This window comes from Callospermophilus lateralis, chromosome 10 (assembly GCF_048772815.1).
Source record: "Callospermophilus lateralis isolate mCalLat2 chromosome 10, mCalLat2.hap1, whole genome shotgun sequence".
Lineage (NCBI taxonomy): Eukaryota > Metazoa > Chordata > Mammalia > Rodentia > Sciuridae > Callospermophilus > Callospermophilus lateralis.
Window position 1 is genome coordinate 68,366,741 of NC_135314.1, and position 21,049 is coordinate 68,387,789.

At 31.3% G+C, this 21,049-nt stretch overlaps 1 protein-coding gene across 7 annotated transcripts in view; it reads right to left on the minus strand.

Moving 5' to 3' along the window:
• Nucleotides 1-21,049, minus strand: part of Dzip3 (DAZ interacting zinc finger protein 3) — an 87,502-nt gene that overhangs the window by 44,962 nt on the left and 21,491 nt on the right. For all 7 annotated transcript variants that reach the window (XM_076867341.2, XM_076867339.2, XM_076867340.2 and 4 more), the window contains 7 exons: nt 16,023-16,103; nt 14,719-14,843; nt 11,676-11,790; nt 8,298-8,417; nt 6,850-6,951; nt 5,233-5,325; nt 4,425-4,477 (listed from right to left, as the gene is read on the minus strand). In XM_076867341.2, coding sequence (XP_076723456.1) covers nt 4,425-4,477; nt 5,233-5,325; nt 6,850-6,951; nt 8,298-8,417; nt 11,676-11,790; nt 14,719-14,843; nt 16,023-16,103 — 689 coding nt within the window. The remainder of the gene's footprint in view (nt 1-4,424; nt 4,478-5,232; nt 5,326-6,849; nt 6,952-8,297; nt 8,418-11,675; nt 11,791-14,718; nt 14,844-16,022; nt 16,104-21,049) is intronic.

Sequence of the window (21,049 nt, forward strand, 5' to 3'; positions counted from 1 at the left end):
TTGGCCTTCCCTTTATCAAATTTTTTGGCAATAACTATTCTAATAGAACCCAACTTACTCATTGTTATGGTGTAGACACTAGGTGTGCACCAAAAGCTCATGTATTAAACAATGCAAATGAAATGATTGAGTTATGACAGCCTTTATCAGTGCATTAATCGCCTGATAGGAATTAAGTAGGTGGTAAGTATAGGTAGGTAGGGTGTGGCTAGAAGAGGTGTGTCCCTGAGGTTGTATCTTTGGGGATAGTCTTGAATGAATGAGTGGAACACTCTCTCTTTGTTCCCCTGTGCATACAATGTCTTGAAATACTTTCCTCCACCACACTCTTCCATTATGATGTTCTACCTCATCTTGGGCCCAGAGAGATGGAGTCAGCTGCCTAAGGACTAAGACCTCTGAACTTGTAAGACCCCAAATAAACTTTCCTTCATCTAATTGGTCTTATTAGATCTTTTGGTCACAACAGTGAAAAAGCTGACTAAAACAATGTTTAGGATTTTGAAAATGAATAAACTGGCATACTATCAACACAAATAATTAGAAAAAAATTAAGTAGCAGCCAAATTTATTAAACATACTTAAGCACTAAGTAAATATTGCCATTAAGCAGATGGAAAAAATGTGTGGCTTGGCTTTGAAATAAACCCTCTCACAACAAACAAAACAAAAAAATACTTAACATTAGAATGTAAGTTTCATGACAGAAAGTTTAGTGTGGCTACTGACCGCTGTGAATTGATCTTATCTACAGCATCACCTATAACACTGCCAATCACCCACAACACTGAAAAAAATTAAAACTCTTGAACAATATGAAGTACTGGCTAAGATAATAAGTAAAAGGAATTCTGCTAGACTGCTGGTAGGGAGTATAAACCAGTAAAACCACTGAGGAAAACAGTTCGGCAAGATCTAATAAAGTTGAGTATATACACAAATGGACTAGCAATTCCAATTCTATATATATATATACTGAAAAATGGAGACTTGTACAAGAATGTTCATTTGTATCACTAATGTTATAGTCTGACATTAGATATAACACAAATAGCTGCCAACAGTAGAATGACTATGATGGCTACACATACAGTTAGAACTATGGAAAGTAATAATAAGATTAAATTATATAAACATATAGCTTTAAAATGCATAAAACATAAATTTTCCAAATATATGAAGTTCAAAACTTTTTAAATTATCTTATAAGTAGCAATATATTGTGGAATTTATAAAAATGCTGATGAAACAAATTAAAAACAATAGCACAAAATGTAAGAAGATATTATTTTAAGATTTTTATGCTATATATGATGTAGTATAATAATTAAAAATGGACATGGTAAGTTGAAAATATATATTATAAACCCTGGAAAAATTACTGTGGGAGAAAAGATAAAACTAATAACCAAACCAAGAAAGAAAAACAACAAAAAGAGAAAACTGAAAACAATAAGAGAGTAGATTTAAATCCAATCATATAAATAATTAGAAAATTTATATGGAATAAAAACTCCAATTTAAAAGGCAGAGAATGTAAGATGAGATATCAAAAACAACAACAACAAAAAGCAAGACCTATGTCATCTACCAAGAAAACAAAAAATTAACTTAAAATATAATAATATATATATATATACATATATATATGAATACAAACACATATGCCACACAAATAAAAATCACAGGTCTACAGATTAAAGAAAATTTTTAAAAAAGGTAAGCTGGAGTAGCTAATATCAGACAAAGATTTAAAGTAGGATTATTAGCAGAGACAATGAGAATGTTATATAACAGTAAAGAGATCAAATCATCAAGAAAATCTTAAAATGTATAAGCAGCATTTAATAAAAAAGCTTCAAAATACACAGACAATATAAAAAGATAAAATAACAACAGCAGCTTCAATATTTCCCTCTAAAGAACTAATAAAGTAAACAAGTAATTATTAATGATATAGAACACTGAAATGAAACTATAAAATACCTTTGTCTAATGTAGAGAATACTCCACATAAAAAGAACAGAATATAGCTTGCAAATGCAAATATAATATTCATAAAAATATATAATATTATGTCTCATACAGCAAACCTCCACAAATTTAATTAAAAACTATAGAACTAGAAAATATATTCTGCAATCACATAAAATTAAAAGTAGGGACCAATATGTAGAGAAACAGCTAAAATATTTCCCAAATACTTGGCAATTAAGCAATATTATTTCTAAATAACCATGGTACACACACACAGGAAATTAGAATACATTCTGAATTTAATGAAAATAATACTAATCATAAATTTTTAAGTACCAAAATACATGGGACACATTTAAAGCAGTAGTTAATGTAAAATCAGTTTATAAAGAAAACTATCTTGAATTCAATAATAAAAACTTTCATCTTAAGAAAAAGAAAAGCAAACTAAAAACCCAAACAAGCAGAACAAGGAAATAACAAATAGCAAAAGTCAGTGAAATTGAAAATAAAAATGTGTAAGAGAAAAATCAGTGAAATGAAAACTGACTCTAAAAAGATTAGCACAATTGATAAATCTCTAGTGAAAATGGTCAGGAAAATAAAGACAAAAAAAAAATAAATACTGTCAACATCAGAAATGAAAAAGGTGGTATATTACTACAGATCCAAACTGTCTGTCCAAAGACATCAGAAAACTGAACCCGTGGAACTACGTCCACTGAAGAAATGAGAGAATACAAGAAGGAAGAGACAGAAAAAGAAGATATCTCCAAATATCTAGCCAAATCTTGACTGCCATTATCCTACACCTGGGTTTGACTAAATGTGGAACAAACCAAAAGCAGTTCAGTTAATGGCAAAAGATCTGGACTGACACTGGAACCATTTTCCAAGAAAAAAAAGTCCACAGTTTACAACCAGCCAAGTGAACTGCCTATCAAAACAAAAGTAAATTACCCACTGGAGAATAATGGAATTCAGAATCTCTACATTTATTATGCATTTACTTGGTACCAACTATATGCAAGGCTTTAAGCTATGTGCTGAGAATATATCAGTAAGATATAGTTCTTGCCCTCACAGATGTTAGAGTCAAAGGGTGAAGATAGCAAGAAAGTGTAATAAATTTGTGAATGTTTTGACAGAAGTAATAGCAACACATGATAGAAACACCTACTTTCATCTAAGTAAGGCTATCCAGTAGTTTTAAATAGGGAAAGTCAAAGAAGCAAAGTACTCCATGCAAGGCCCATAAAATAGTTAAACATTTTTACTTCCAAATAAAAATCTGGACATTTCTTGAGATGGCACACCCAGGAAACTAAAAGAAGCTCAGTATAGTTAATGCACAGTATATAACTATAAATTTAGCAGAATAACAAGATATGACACTAGTGAGTTCAGCAGGGTCCAAAATGTTTGAACAGCCAGGCTAAGGAATTTGAATTTAAATTTTAAGAGCAAGGAGAAGGCTATGAAAGATTTGCTATCACAGAAGTGATGTATTTCAATGTTTATTTTAGAAAAGTCCTACAGACAGCTATGTGAACAACAGTCTAGAGAAAGGCAAGGCTAGGAACAAACCTGTTAAGAAGCTATTTAGAATTCCAAATAAGAAACAATGATAATCTAATTTAGTTAAAGGGGGCAGGCAGGGCAGAAATAAGGAAAAAGTTCCAATATATTAAGAAGTCAAATTGCTAGAGGACTTTTAAGAGTTAAAGAGCAGTGTTGATAAAAAGATCAAGTGTTCAGTTTGGGGCATGTTGAGTATAGACATTTATGAAAAATAAAAGTAGAGATACTTGGGATGCAGGCAGATAAAAAGATTAAGATTTTAGGAGAGTTATCTGTGCTAGACAAGATTTGAGTTTCATTAACTCATAAGTGAAAATATTGCCTTTGATATCTATCTGGGTAGACTGAAATGGTATATATGTTTTATACTTTAAATAGAAGAAAAAGAGAATCAGTGAATCTGAAAAACATTATATTGGAATTTTTCATTTTAGTAGCAATTCTCTATACCTCTATGAATTTCTAGCTTAAAAAAATCTGTGTGTGTGTGTATTCAGCTTTTTAAAATACTTTTTCATCTAAGGAACAGGAAGATTCTAATTGTGAGATAAGCTTAGAGGTCTAGATGAGCTTTGAAGAAAGATTATTATCAAACAAACTTAAATGTTAAGTTTAAGAAAAACATGTTTCATTTTCTCAAGAGAAAAGTATCCACATAATTTATCCTTCCCTGATTTACAATGTAAATGCATACAGCAGTGAGCACAGAAGGGGGAACAAAAGGCAATTCAATACGACTTTTTCATATATCTAAATACTACCTTAAAACATAATGGTGTTCTAACAGGTGACATAGTACAGAAGCAGCAACTAAAAACATATACATACTCAGAAAAAAGTAAGAGAAAATTTTCTTTCAAGCTTACCTTGCTCCTAAATTCTCAATGGTTATATATTCATCCTTTCTCACAACTTCAAACTGCAAATAATTTGGGAAAAAAAAAAGCAGTCCTAAAGTAGTTCAGTTTCCAAAATTCTTTAATGTTAGTTCTTAGCCTTAACACTTGAAAAGAGACAATCAGAGTAAAACCATAGTGAATATAAAATAAAGAAAATGTAATTTAAAGGTGAGCAATAAATGGTCCTGTTGAAACAACAAATTAGAGTTGCCTTTAAAACAAATTCAACTTTATATCACTACACAATCTAAATGACAAATTTGAAAAATAAAAATACATAGCTAAAGGTAAAGAAGTAAATGAGATTCATTTCTATTCATAATTTGTCATAATTATTATAAACAGATAATTCAATAAGATATTTCATTAATTAAAAATAAAATGTATTCCATCTGCGTGCACTGTGACAAGTACTACTATAGGGGTTGCTCTACAGATATTTTCATAGGAAGATATTTACAGACTAAGAGTTTCAGAAAGTAAAATGATTTTTAACTTTAGGTAGCGCAGAAGTAAATACATTATAATTCTTAGTTGATGATACTTTCCCTATTCATATGCACATGGCATATTCATCTGTTCTCATGTTTCTGTATCCTTATTTTTAAAATTTTTTTATTCTTAAAGATCACTTAAATACTACTTCACATAAATCACATGAATAGAAATGGCAAAGAAATATGACTAGGATTTTATTATGATTACAAAATCTGTTTCAAATCAAAAAATATTATTCTTGTAAAGTAAACCAAGAAAAGTTTTAGAAAATACTCACCAAAATTTTAACAATGCCAGGTACATCACATTGTAGCATTCTTACCATGTCACCTGTACATCCTTCCTTCAAACATTTTTTCCCACTAAAACTCTAAAGTTAATAGAAAAAAAATAAAAATAAAAATCACTAATGTGCAAATGTGAGTAAATTTAAATAAATAAATAGGTAGAAGCACTTGTTGCCAAATAGTAAACTAACAAGTGAATAAACATTTGGGAATTGTTCAAAGATAATCTATTTCATATCAACAAATACTCTATTTAAGATGTATGGTTTCACTTTCTTTTCTAGTCATTTTTATTTCCAAATCTTTAAAGAGCTATATTACAGCCTAAAATGTATTTGCTGTTCTAAGGAAAGCAACTTTATGTAACATATTCTAATTGAGGAAGTATAAAAGAATACTGAATTTCTTACTGAATACAGAATTACCAGATACTCAAAGATTCCCGAGAAAACAGAAAAATACAAATGTTGCATCATTCTTTTCTCTGATTCTGACTTTGCCATTATCTCTGGCTTAGTTTTACATTTCTTTTACTTCTCTTTTTAAGATTGAGCAATATATGGTCCTAATAATAAAAGAAATTGAAGAAGTATTTAAATACCACTTAAAAATGAATAGTAGTGCCTTATATAATTCTTTGTACAGTTTATAATGTCAGTTCCTCACAATAACCCTATGAAATAGGTTTACCTTATCCTTACTTTAGAACTTAAAAAAAATTGTCTTGGAATGGCTACATTACCAGTCAAATGTAATAAAATTAATAAGTGTCTCAATCTGGAGTTGAACCCATATTTCCCAAGTCTATATCCAGTTTTTTTTTTTATAATACACCACAATTTATAAGGTTTTATTACTGTTTGCACAATATAAACTCTACAGAATCAAAATTAAGACCCAACTTATGGTCATTAACTCACTAAAGAAAAATAAAGAATTGTGTTATGGAATTCCACTTCAATTTTAGTAGGAAAGAGGAGTATGATATGAGTAGAAACTAAATATAAACAATATTAAAACAAATTTGTCCTTGTTCTCAATGCCTAAAAATATAAATTATCACTGAGCATGGTGGTGCACATCTATAATCCCAGTGGCTTATCTTGGGAGCTGAGGCAGGAGGATCACAGGTTCAAAACCAACCTCAACAACTCAGCAATAGAAATAGAAAGGGCTGGGAATGTGGCTCAGTAGTTGAGTCCCCCTGGGTTCAAATACCACCCCCCAGAAAAGAAATTATTCTTAAAATTGTATAATTATCCTGTGTATTTATTAAGCAGTTCTACTCTGATTTTATATCCTTTATGTGAATATATGGAACAATATTTCTATTCTTGAGTATAAACACCTAGAGGCAAGAAAATGAATTGTTAGAAATAACTAGGCAAAACAACTAGCAGAATACCTGCTACAAAGAGCTATTTAATAAATAATAATGAGGGATGAAGAATGGTGGGAAGAAAAGCATCAGAGAGAAATGAGAAGAAAATGGAGAGAGGAAAAAACAGGGAAAATATATATAGGAAAAAATAAATAGAATGAGGACAAAATGGGAAAGGGAAGAAGAAGTGCTGTAGCAAAGTTTTAAGAAAGAAAAGCAAATATACCTGATCATGTTCACCTGGATATTTTAAATTCTTGAACTTTTTCCAACAAATTTTATGGAAATAAACACAGCAACTTTTACTGCACATTAACTGAAAAAATCCCTGGAAAAAATAAAAGTAAGCAATTGATATGGACATAAGTAGTAATTCATGTAAGTACAAAAAAATGCAAACTCCTCAAGTTACTTTTAAAAGTATTTTATCATAATGAGTTTTGCATGGCATTCAAAATTTACCTATAGAGATCACTGAAGAACTTTACATGTCATTTTTACAATAAAGACAGTTTAAAAAGGGCAATGATTTGAACAGGTCAATGTAATATTTTCCATATTCTATGTACAATAAAATAACAGAACCCAGAGAGTAACCTCTAACAAGGAAAATACTGTAGATCCCAGATCATCTTCAGTTTTACATCTTCTTTTCTACCAGCTCCAACTCCATACCATTATTCTTTAAATCTCTTTTATATAACTCATCACTGCACCTCAGATTTGTTCCATAGTGACAGTTCCTGGGCTACTATGTTATCACAGGTATGGATATGTTTGTCCTTCCTATATGCTCTCCCTGGGAACTATAGCCCTATTTCTCCTTATGTAGGAATTCTGCTTATATTACAAATATTGAAGCTGCATGTCCAGGATTTTATTTTCCCAGGCTTTCCTAGGAAATTTCAGCACCATAGTACCACGTTACCTAAACCAATACGGAACATGCCTTGTTTTGAGAACTCTACCTCACCTAGCCCATTTATCAATCCCTGTCTTATCGTAAGGAAATATCTTAGCCTTCTTTTCTCCACCTTCTCCATTTGTTATAAACATTCCTTGCAAGTGAGACTACAATTATCTTACAGAAGTGGTGTTTGATTTTGCACTGATAATCAATCTTCTTGTCCCATCTTATGATATCACGTGGTTTTATTCTGATTGATTTAGAGAAATCTATCAGAAGTATTCTGATTGTTGAATTTATTCAAGTTAAAACTCAAAGAGTTTCATTCCTCTCCCTTCTAGAAGGCCTACTGAAGAGGTAATGAGAACTTATTTAATATCATAATTACTGAGGAGTGACAACTTTTCTCTTTAGTAAAATGCTCCTGTTCTCAATTTCTAACATTTCTAACTATAAAGTAAAAAGAATTTTTAGATCATTTTCACTGTATGATAACAGGAAATAATAGTTACAATTCTGCAGGTATGTGTTACAAAAATCTTAACAAAACTAATTATTTTTTAACTAACGTACAGATTGTGAATAATTATTGCTCATTCTGAATTGAAATTCTCAGAGATAATGAAACATCTTCTCAACTGCATGACCATTGTAATTAAGTTAAAACTCTTTTAAAATAATATTTCAGAACATAATGATATAATAATTTCATCTAATTTAATTTTATAATCACATTAAAATACTCAGTAAATTATTAAATATGGTACCTTATAATTGGTGTTCTTTAAAATGTCAGCTTCACAAGATCGTTCACAATCTAGATAACTACAAATGGTCTGTTTCATTATATTACTTTCAGTTGTCTTGATAAAATTATTGAGAAGATCCTAGATTTCAAAATAAAAAATATTCTCATGACACAATGGCAATATATAAATCAATGGAAGTGTAACTGATGTGATTCTGCAATCTGTATACGGGATAAAAATGGGAGTTCATAACCCACTTGAATCAAAGTGTGAAATATGATATATCAAGAACTATGTAATGTTTTGAACAACCAACAATAAAAAAAAATAAAAAATATTCTCATGAATAACGATAAATTAAAATAACAATATTTCCAAAGTTTTCCTTAAGTAATGTGTCCATATCATATCCCCTTCTGAAGGATTTGCATTTTAAAAATAGTTAGAGAACGTATTTCCTACATGAAAAGTAAACAAAAGTGTAAATACTGAATTTTACAGAGTGACAGAAACATGGAGAAAGGAGAAAAATATATGTTTGAAACTATATTTCTTTTTTCCATCTAACCTATAGTAAAACACTTGGCATGTTCCTATCAAGAATTACTTGCTTAAGAAATTATATATATATTATATAGACATATATTTATATATATAAATAAAATATACATAAAATATATCTCAATATCACAATTGGGCCCTAGGACACTGGCAAAAATACAGTACAAAAATATGCTTTCAACTGCCAAGAGTTACAACTTGAAATACAATTTCTAATTTTAAAATTGCTGATAAGTGAAAAACACATTATCAGGTCTTAATTAGGTCATACACACTTATCCTTTAGAGGGATAGTATTAGAACATTTCAAATAGTATTACTGCTAATTTTCTGAGAGCATATGATTATTTCATGAATATCAGTCATTCAGGAAGATAAAGCTGAAAATCTTTGCAAGAAGGTAAAATGACAAAAATACAATATTAGAAATTCTGTATCTAATTAAAAATATTATTTAATGGGTCCAATATACAGAGTATATGAATAATAAACAGAAATAAGAGAAAACTAAAAAGAAATAAGAGAAAACTAAAAAGAAATTATCAGATACATAAATCAAGAAAATGTTTCAGAACCAAAAACATAAGTTCAGAACACTGGGGATACACAAGATATCCTTCAAAAACCCTCAGAAAGAAAATGGAAAGAAGACAATGCAACAGGTCACATGTAAAAGGCTGAAAACCAGAATGACATCAGATTTCTCAAAAGTAATACTAGAATCTAGAAGATAACAGAAAAACATTTCTAAAAAATGAAGTAAAATTATTTTCAACCTATAGTTCTATGACCAGATATAAGTAAAGTGTACAAAGGATAAATTATTTTGAGACTTAAAGTTCTTAAAAAATTTACTTCCTAAGGAAGCACTCTTCTATGGAAAGCTGCTGCAGGAGGTGCAACACCAAAACCAGGAGCAAAGTAGAAAGAGAAAACTTGAGTTCTGACACATGAAAGATTCTACACAGAAGAGAGGTAAAGGAAATCCTTAGGATAAGGACATTTAATAAAAATTTAAAACTACTAGTAAGATGGGAGCTGTTGTGTGTTTGTGTATGTGCGTAAGAGTCAAAGAGATGTATTTTGTATAAGAGGGCTAACCCCTTATAGTGGAAAATCAAAATAAAACCTAAAATGGACAAATTTTTTTAAATAGCAGTACTTTCTTTGAAAAATATGTAAAAAAACAAAGAAAATGACTAGAAACTTAGAAGGAGTCAAATATAGGGAGCAGGAATTGTAGTTAGAGATGGCAGAGCAAGAACTCTTAACTTTTTGTCAAACTGCATATATTGTATTACATTGCATAATATAAAAATTCACTGAACATAATCTAGATAATATAGAAAATTATTTTAAAAGAAGGAAAAACAAACAGTAAAGATTATGCTGGGAATGCTTTAGGGTGATATAGTTTAATACCAAAAAAGTACACAAAATTATTGCTAATTAATAATTCAAAGTTAAACTTCATATGTTTATCATGACAATGCCAAAGGCCATTTATAAAGTTTATTGATAATGAAAAAGGTATATTAAAATATTCCATTGTAGGCTGGAAATGTAGCTCAGTGGTACAGTGCTTGCTTAGCGTGTGTGAGACCTTGGGTATACACAGATACACACACACCCACAGTGACTGGGATTTTTTGATTTCTCCTTTCAGTTGTCAATTTTTGTCCTATATATTTTGGAATTATATTACTAGGTATATATAAATTTTGAATCGTTATAGCTTCCAGGATAATCTAATCTCATTTTTTTTTTAAAAATGAAATGTCCCTGTTTAGTTTAAGGAATATTTTTGGCCTTAAAGACAACTAAAATATAAGGCTACAAAAAGGTTTAAAAGTAGAAGCTTGGAAAAACACATTCCATTCAAACATTAACCAGGAGAAACTTGGTATAGCTATTTTCATACTAAGTAAATTAAAAAGAGACCTACATGGCTTTGAATAAAAATTACCCAAAAGAAAAAGAATAAAAGTTCTGGGGACTGGGACTCTTACACTGTCTTAAGACTATAAACTGGCACAATTTCCTGAAAGAGCATATAGGAATATATTATCAACAACTTTACAAGTGTGTAAACACTTGTTTTACAATTCAAACTTAGAAAATTCATTCCAAGGGAATGATGTGAGAAATATGTAAAGATCACTTTATATTAAGAGTTAAAAATCGAAATGTTTAGGACAAACTAAATGTTTAATAGCAGGGAATGGTTAAGTAAATTAAGGTGGAACTGCAAAAATCATATTATATAAGAATATAATTACTAGAAAATTAAAACACTATAAACTTCCAGGCTACAAATATATGAATATAATATAGCAAGTTAGCAAAAATAAAGGTATAAAAAATAAAGGATATGTGTTTATATGCATATGTATATATGTGACTAGACATAAATGAAAATGTTAACAATTGTTTTTCCACTGAACCAATACATGTGAATTTAACTTTTATCTTTGGATAGTTTTACATTTTCCAAGTTTTCTGAACAAAGCATTTAGTGCATTACGATTTAAGTTAGGTAACAAAAAATAAATAATTAGAAAAAAACAATGCCATCTATTACATTTGGTTGTATTCATGAAGTACTAGACTAGTACAGATATTAACTTTCCTGTTGTGGAAAATGCTGCTACTCTGTACTTGATGAATCATACTTACATTATATATAGAACAGATAATGAAATCAAAGTTGTTTCTTAAAAGGTAATTTTCAATAAAAGAGGGTCTGCCATAGAATATAATGTAGTGTTTAAATAAAATTTACCATACATGATTCCAATCAGTGAAATGAAATGTTATTCCTAAATAATTTCTTACTTTAAAAGTTGTAGGTAAATCTCCATCTTCTGTAGGATCTATGTCAAACCAATGATCACTTGTATCTCCTATTTCTTGTAAGCTTTTATGAAATTCTAGTAGTCCTCCATTATATCTGTAAGGCATTTTAAAATAGGTTAGTTTGAATGAAACTCTAATACTGTATAGTTTAAAAATGACATAACAAGTTATCAAGTTTGTGTGGTAAGTAGGGTGGTAATAACCTCTGTCATGCAAATTCTAGGATTCTCACCTGTGGAAGATTGGGCTGAAATATAGATAGAAGGGGAGGCAATGGATTATGTAGTGGCTCAAGCTTTAACAGTATGGGAGCCATAGTAATTAAAGAGGTTAGCTTTGTTAACTGGATGGCTTTTGTTAAATCTCTTGTAGGCCCTGAAGAAAGAGACAGACACTGGTCAGCCAATTATTATCCCAGAATATACTGTGAAAGCCAGAAGGCTCTAAGGTAGCATTTAAAGAGATTTTCATCTTCTGTATCCATAAAGATAATTTGTGATAAAAGGGCCAGATTTTAATCCTAAAATGGAATAAACTGCAAATAAGAACTAATATATAAGCCTCTACAGACTGCAGCTATCAACTCAGTACACTATAAAACTAGAAGATAGAAACATTTAAAGAATTCTCACCTCCTCTAGAGATAAGGGCAGACTATGCTGCAAATAAGGCCTGGGATTTAGTTACAAGGGTAGAACTAAAAAAAAAAAAAAAAAAAAAAAAAAAAAGATCAAATGCATAGCCACAACAGGACTATTTTGCTAGGTCAGGGCTTTTGTGGGGAATGAGAGGATTCTGCAAAATCTAAAATGAGGATATTTAATGGAATGTGCTCAGAAACACTGATTCTCTAAATTCTGACTGAATCATCCAACTGGCAAAGACCAGTTTTTTGCTAAAAGACAACAGCCCCCTTTAACTTAGAAACTATACAAAAACATGAGAGACACAAGTCTCAAAGGATGATGCCTTCCTTCTCAAGATCTTCCTCACCCTATAGTCACTGCTTTCAGACTAGTACGTCTAGGGTCAAATATAAAAGGGTCCAAAGGGAATAAAAAGGTCTCGGGAATAAAAAACTTATTCTAAGAATTGCAGAACCTACAGGTATGCACATTTAAGCAAAAACAAGTGTGGGAGTAGATCTCAAGAAAGCAAAGCCAATGGGCTGGATAGAGGATTGTATACTGATATGGGACAACTCTTACAGAATTTAAAATTTACTTTCCTAGCAAGGATACCTGAAGCCAGTCCTGACATGCTGTTGAGAGGCTCCTAAAAATTTGAATGATGGCCTATAGTAAATAAAGAAGAAATGCTAAGCATTTTTTGGCAGATTACTGAAAGAGTCAGGAGGCTTGCGGAGGTAAGAATGTTAGAATGGACTTAACCTGGGCTATGGCTGTGGCTCAGTGATAATAGCACTTGCCTAGCATGCATGAGGCCCTGGGTTCAATCCCCAGCACATATCTCTCTCTGTTTCTCTCTCTCCCCTCAAACTCTGCTCCCCACACACCCACACACAATATAAAAATCCAGAAAGAACCTGTTATTAGATAATGTTCATGGAAAGGCTCAGAGAGAAGACATTAGTTTCATTAATGCAGGAAAAAGATAGAGTTAAGAAAAGCACCAGTGCCTTGAGAAACACAGTGGTGGTTGTCCTCTATAATGATGCTGCCATACAACTCTGTTTTCTATTAATGATGATCTAGAAAATAGATTTCCTCCTTTGCCCATCAGTAAAGAGAATAAAAAGTAGTTTGCATTCTAAGGGAAAGACACCAGTACATATTCTTTGTCTTGTCTTAGACTACAGTTAATTCTTACATTCTGTCACAATATAGGCTGAAAAGATTCTGATCATCTTTAAATTCTGAAAAGCATAACACTAGCCCACTACATTGATGGCATCATGCTAATCAGACATAGTAAGTAGGAAGTGAGAAGTCTACTGGATACACCAGTGAAAAACAGGTATGCCAGTGAATAGTAGATAAACCTTATATAGAACCAAAAACTATCACACAGGAGACACTTTTAAGAACCCAATTATTTGGCCTAGTCCCTTACAGGGGTTTGCTTAAGTAAACTCCCTAATTCATCCCTCGGATCCCATTGAACCACAATTTCCTCAGTGGAGACTTCCAATTCTCAGAACCAAATTGGAGTTCCAGTAAAGACTTGGAATGTTCATTATGTTTTCCTTCATAGTCCTTCACCATTTATCACATTTCATAATTGAATATTTTATAACTGTATTTAATTAAGGTCTATCTTTCACCATACTGTCAGTTACATGAAAATAAGACCATTTTAAACTACTATACTCTTAATACCTAGCACAATTTCTAGAATACGACAGATGCTTAGTAAATAAAATGAATGAAAGATGCTACAAAAGCTAAAGATATTCATATAGGAAATGAATGGATAATCTATATAGTTTCCTTTGTACAATTTCACTTTCCAAAAAACATGTAAACATTTAAAACATTCCCCAAACTTAGTACTTGTACCCTTTCAATTCTTTACAAGTTTACTTATATTTTGAAAACATTATTTTAAGTCAATGGTAACATTAATAACTACAACCACTGTTCATTTATTAAGTATTGTATTTTTTGTGTCTTGGGCACTATTCATCACCTATAACGTCCTTATGAGGTGAACACTATATTATTTCTAGTTTAGAGATAAGAAAAAACCGATAGGCCTTAACAACATTAAGTTTCTTAGGGTGATAGAAAATGCATCTGAATGCAGGTTTGTCAGACTCCAAAGCTTGTGTTGGTAATGTCAACGTCAGAGTTCCTCTTAGTGTCATGGTGTGTTAAGTTTGGTATTTAATATTCTCAAGTATATTAAATAAATTATTTTCTATAGGAAAAGATGAAGACAGAACAAAGCAGTATGAGTTCACAATGTTATGATGCCTGACATACTGTGTAAATGTCATTTCCATTTCACAAATTAAAAGTTGATGATGCTGAAAGATCTATCCACTATTTAAAATCTTTACCTCTTCTGTGCACATCGAAGTAAACCACGTCCAAAATAAACTAAACACATAAAGTTTTCACAAATTTCATTTTCTTGAATTACCATCTTCATCACCAAAAATTTGTTCTCAGCTTCTGTATAATCCTGTAGTGACATAAAACTGGTTTGGCTGATGTGAAAAGAATTTCATTCTTTTATAATAAACAATTATTTCCCAAACTGGAGAAATTAGGCATTTTTGAGGATGATCCAATCATTTCACTTATTTACAACTTCAATCTTACCATCTATGTATATGATCACAAAGACAATGCATTCAGAACTTAAAATATTTATGAATGAATACAATATCTCTAATCATAACATTTTTATCCAGTGTTTCAAAGTGAAAGTTATATAACAATTTTTGTATTTGAAATTGGAAAATATTACTAGTCAAAATAAGTGTTTTTCTGATCACTACTGGAGCATAATTCTCTGTCATTCTTAATGTTTCCTTCTAATTATAGCAGAATTCTAATTTTTCAAACTGGAAAGAAGTGACTCATTGACCATAGATATAATCTCATTTGGGAAAGCACCAGATAGATCATAAGCAATACAGATTTGGAGGTAAAGATCAGGATAAATTCCGAAAGATGCTTTAGCTATAAATAATAAAACAGGTATAATAGCAATGGTCTGGAAAAAGCAAGCAGAAAAAAATCCTTCAAAGCCTTGTTTAAAAATGTTCTCTAGTATATCAGACAGAATGATAATTAGTATTACATGAAATTATTTAAAATAGAAATGTCCTCAGTTTGTATACTTAAAAAAATTCTACTTCACCTAATGTCATATTTATATGCTTATGATATCATGTAAAAAATACCCATTTAGGAAAAAAAAGTGAAAGAAATCTCAAGGCTGCAAAGAAAACAATAAAAATCAGTGAAAAAAAAGAAAATGTTAAGTTTGAAGGAAACTTTAGAAATTTTCTAGTTAACTCCCCAATTTTTATTTATTTACACTTTATTTAACAAAAAATTTTGAGGTAGAACTCATATTTTACAAAAGGGGTAAGATTAAGAACACAGAGATTAAGGCATGTTAGCAAATGAATTAAAATGTGCTGTACAAGTTAAAGCAGCAAAACAATTTTCTATTTTACACAAATGGTAAGCATCTAAAAAAATCACTTTAAAAAAGGTAAAGTTAGGGCAGTATAAATACATGTCAAAAAAGGCACTGAAAGGTTTCAATTTCTAGAGAAGTTTTAAAAGTCAGCATTTTAATTTACTAAAATAAAGTTAACATAATGGGCAAATAACACATACTACATACCTCTTTCTTTCCTCTTTCAGTGAGTGCTACTCCATATAAAAACAGTAATGTCAAATAATAACCAATATTAATTTGGTATGCCTGCAAAGAAAAAAAATATATATGTTAATTGGTTATACAGACCAAGCTACTTCTTGGTATATAAGTTTAATTAAATATCCTTGGCCTACTTAATAATTATGAAAAATGTTAAGAATTATTATTTTGTCAATTATATAATCCAAACTATAGAGTATGCATGTTTAGATCAATTTGATAATTTGATTTAAGAAGAGAAATTTTAAAAAATAAAAGCAAATGTAATTCATAATTTTTTTAAAAATTCTATATTTTATGTATCAAGAATACTTTAGGAAATAATATAATAATGAACAGGCAAGTATCTACCACCCATCTGAAAAAAATTCAATCATCTCTGACATCAAAATCCTTTACTCTCCACATGTTGGTTTTGTTTTAAAAATATAAAAATAAAGCTTATAATTTCTTCAGTGAAAAATTTTAAATGTGTGGATATTTACTTCATTTAAATACCATTTACTCAAAATTCAGAGATGGAGGCAGTTTAAGGATAAGGGAAGGAAGCAAGGTAGAAGGGAAAGGCATAACTACAAAGGTAGCATGAACTCACTATGATAATGATTATACAAATACACACTTGTGATAAAATGTTATAGAACTATACATGCCTGTGCATAAAATAATCAACATAGCTGGCATGATACTAATATGCTTATTAAGGCCTGCCTATAAGGTTGATCCTTAGCTTTTGTATTGGAACTTGGGTTTCAATTTTTTTTTCCCCCACTATTTTCTAGCTGTTGAAGGTGGCTTGCTGGGCTTCAATTGTTTGAACTGAAATTTATGCTGATAATGAGATTTATGCTGAAAATCTGGGAATTTTTTCTGGTAATTTGAAATTTTAATACATACCAGGCAAAGGATCCCTCAGGTAACCAACCAATAAAAATGTGGAACACTTGAATCTCTAATGGACTACCCCTGGCAGAAGCAATACAGATGTTGCTACATTTGTATTGCTGGGGTTGAGAGGGAAGAGGGAGAGCATACAATGCCTGAGTACACGCAGGAGAAAACACAGGGAAACCTACAGATAGATTCTTTGAGATTCTATCTGTGTCTTTTCCCCTTGTGATCTGTTATAGATCTTTACTACAACAGTGTAATAAATCTTTGGCAATTAGTACAATATGCTGACACTCTAGTCCTTGTAGCAAGTCTGTGAACATGAATGAAGGTGTCTTAAAGACCAGTGACAGAACATTATCATAATACTGTAAATTTTCTGTTTTTAATAATGTACTGTAGTCATGTTGGAAGTAATAACTATTGGAAGTAAACTGGCTAAAGGATACACTAAGACTTCCTTTTATTACACAGAACATCTGTGAATCTATAATTATCTTAAAATGAAAAGTTAAAATAATTATCTATGGAGAAAAATATTTTTCATTCTATTTATGAGGGCTAATTTTATATGTCAACTGGACAAGCTACAGGCGGCCCATATTAAACATTAATTCTAGGTGTGTCTTCGAGGGTGTATTCAGAGAGATTGGCCTTTGAATTGATAGACTTAGTATCTGATTACCCTCCACACATGGGTAGGCATCTTTCAATTCACTGAGGGTCTGAATAGAACAAAAGGCCCAAGAAGGAAGAAGTCACCATTTTTGTATACTTGTCTAAGGAAGGATATCGCATCTTATTTTCTGCCCTTGGACTGTGATTTATACTACTGGCTCCCCTGGTTCTGAGTTTCCAGCTGTAGATGTATGTATGTGTATACACACACACACACACACACACACACACAGATATAATACACATTCTTTCTTCATAATAAATCATATATGTGTGTGTGTGTGTGTGTGTGTGTGTGTATACATATTTAGGTGTGTGTGTGTATATATAACATAAACTAGTTCTGTTTCTCTAAAGACCTTTAAGTCCACTACTCTTACACTCTAGACTGACTGAACAGTACAACTGTACTCTGTACAACTGTCATGTGAAGTGTTCTAATGGGTGTTGCCTCATACCATAAACAAGTTTTTTCCAGGTATAAGGATGATAAACATCCGTTAAGATATAAACTTCCTTTTTATGCTGATCTAACAGTATTCCCTCACCCTAGCACACTTCTTATGACCAACTGTATGTATCTGTGAGACAAATGAAGAGAATTACAATTTTGGCTTCAAAAAGTTGTGGAAACAGATGTTGTGTATGTTTTCAATGGACTAAATAAGTTTACGAACTTCCTGTACTTTCTAACTGGTTTCCACCTTAAAATTCCCATCTCTGAAGAGTCAGTACAATGTCATAGTTGAGAGCACAGACTCTGAAGCCAACACTATATGGATTGTATACTAACTCCACTACTTACTACCTGGAAATTAGCAAGTTATTTAACCTTTATGCCTCGGTTTCCTAAACTAAAAAAAATGGGAATAATAAGATAATTACAAAGAGTAGATAAACTAATCTTTACAAAGTGCTCAGAAAACTGGCTGTCATGTAGTAAACACTAAATAAATGTGGTTATCATTTTGCAGTTTTTTTAAAAACTCAGCTTTGTACAACAAAGTCTATGCCTCAGGCAATTCTAAATAAAAACATTTTTGAGAACAAGACGCAGAATTGTGGTAATACTATAATCAGAAGGCAAAAAACTCCAGAAATTTCAAAAGCAGCACATTTATGACCTTACCTCTGACCTTTTTTCCCTATCTTATCCCAGTTAGCAAAGATGATTTGAAGTACTAGAACCAAATGGCTACAGATGTGACTGGCATCTACACTCCACCCCTGCAACCCAGTGCTGCCTCTTACAAACAAAGTGGTCTTGCTCCTCCTTGATGGTCTTCAAGGACAAGGAGTACAATTTGGATATAGCAGTAGGTTGCTTTGATCATAACATTAATAAAAGTCAGCTCAAAAGTGCTACCAAGAGAGGGAACTCTTCCATTTCCTATTTCTGTTCAAGATTCATCTTTGAAGAAACTTGGACAATGTTCGTTATATACTGTTATACTTCATTGATCGTCAATCTGATTAGCAAGCAGCAGTAGATATACATCCTAGGGAGATCAAGATGCAAACTTCCTTTTCTTTGGATTCTTTTTTGAATACATCTAGAATCTCTTTATTTCTGCAAGTACTAAATAAGGATTAACGTTTAACCCCTTTGTACATCCTTATAATATGGAATCTTTTATTTTAGGACTATCTTTTATGGCATTTAAACAGTACTTTTTTGAAGACAACCATAATCTATCTTTCTACATATATGCAGAATTCAGTTTATTTTATGGATCCAAGTTATGCCAAAAATTGATTTTTTATTACCCTTTTATTATTATTATTATTAGTAGTAGTAGTAGTAGTAGTAGTAAAGTAAACTGGCTAAATTAATGGGGGATACCAGGGATTGAACTCAGGGGACACGAGCCACATCCCCAGTTCTATTTTGTATTTTATTTAGAGACAGTGTTTCGATGAGTTGCTTTGCTGAGGCTGGCTTTGAACTCCTGCTGGCTTTGATCCTCCTGCCTCAGCTTCCTGAGCTTCTGGGATTACAGTTGTGTGCCACTGTACCCAGCTATAACCGGTTTCAGAATGGCTAAATCAAGCTAACTAACATGCATGATCTCACATATTTATCATTTTATGTAGTAAGAAGACTTAAAATCTAATTCACATTTTTAAAAATGCAATACATCATTATTAACTATACCCACAATGTCACATAATACCTCTTAAACTTATTATTTCTCCTAACTGAAATTTTCTATCCTTTTTTTTTGGACCAATATCTCCATCTCCCCTTCTTTATCCTCTGGAAAAGTGCTATTCTATTCTCTATTTGTACAAATTCAACATTTTCTAGATTGCACATATCAGTGACATCATGCAATTTTTTTCTTTCTATGTAAACACCTTATTCATGGAATTTTTGTCTTTCTATGTAAATACCTTATTCTTATTTTTGAAGTTCATGACTTTTCATTCCTAATTTGGAAAGCATAGTTCTACAAGTTCCAGTTTCTGATAACTCAAACAGTTTTTTGGTAGAGAAGAGAGCTAGAATAAGTTCATTATAGAGATGCAGTCACATATTAAAGTAAGATAAAGGAAGGAAATAAATTCTATGTACTCTTCTCTAGAGGTAAAAGAGGAAAAGATAAATTGGCTTACACCTCTAAATAAAAATGCATTGATGTTCCTGCATTAAAACATGCTGTCTACTTAAGATGATCATGGGCAAAATGAGTAAAAATAAGTACTCTTAAGCAGAGGTTAAAGGTACATGTTGGTGACACAGTGTAATGGCACATGCTTACTGTCCTGGGTATTCTTTAAGATGTGTAAAACTTGTTCTTATCATGTATTACCACAGAATATTGTCCAGTGCTTGCTGTTGTCCTTTATTATCATGAGGGGTTGGTTCCAGGACCCTACCCCTTCTAGAGATGCTATATCTTTTACATATAATGATAGACTATTGGGCTGAGGTTGTAGCTCAGTGGTAGAGTGCTTGCCCAGCATGTGTGAGGCACTGGGATTCATCCTTAGCACATCTAAACATAAATAAATAAAAAAGGTATGGTGTCCATATACACTAAAAGAAGTTTTTAAAAATGATAGAGTATTTGCATGTAATCTACTAAAATCCTCCCACATATTATAAATCACCTTTAGATTACTTATAATATCAAATACAATGTAAATGCTACAAAATTAGTCATTATGCACTATTGTTTAATGGATAATAATATGATAAAAAGTCTGTGCATATTAAATACAGATACAACTATTACAGGCCTAACTATCTTTTTGGTCTGTAGTTGGTTAAATTCAGATCTATTGAACCTGTGGCTATGGATGACTAACTGTACGTCTTTTTTATGACATTCCCCCAAATGCTTTTTTTGCACAGTCTGCTTTGGTCCACTTCATCTGCAGTTTTTTTATTTAATCTATGTTTCTATCACTTAAGTGAT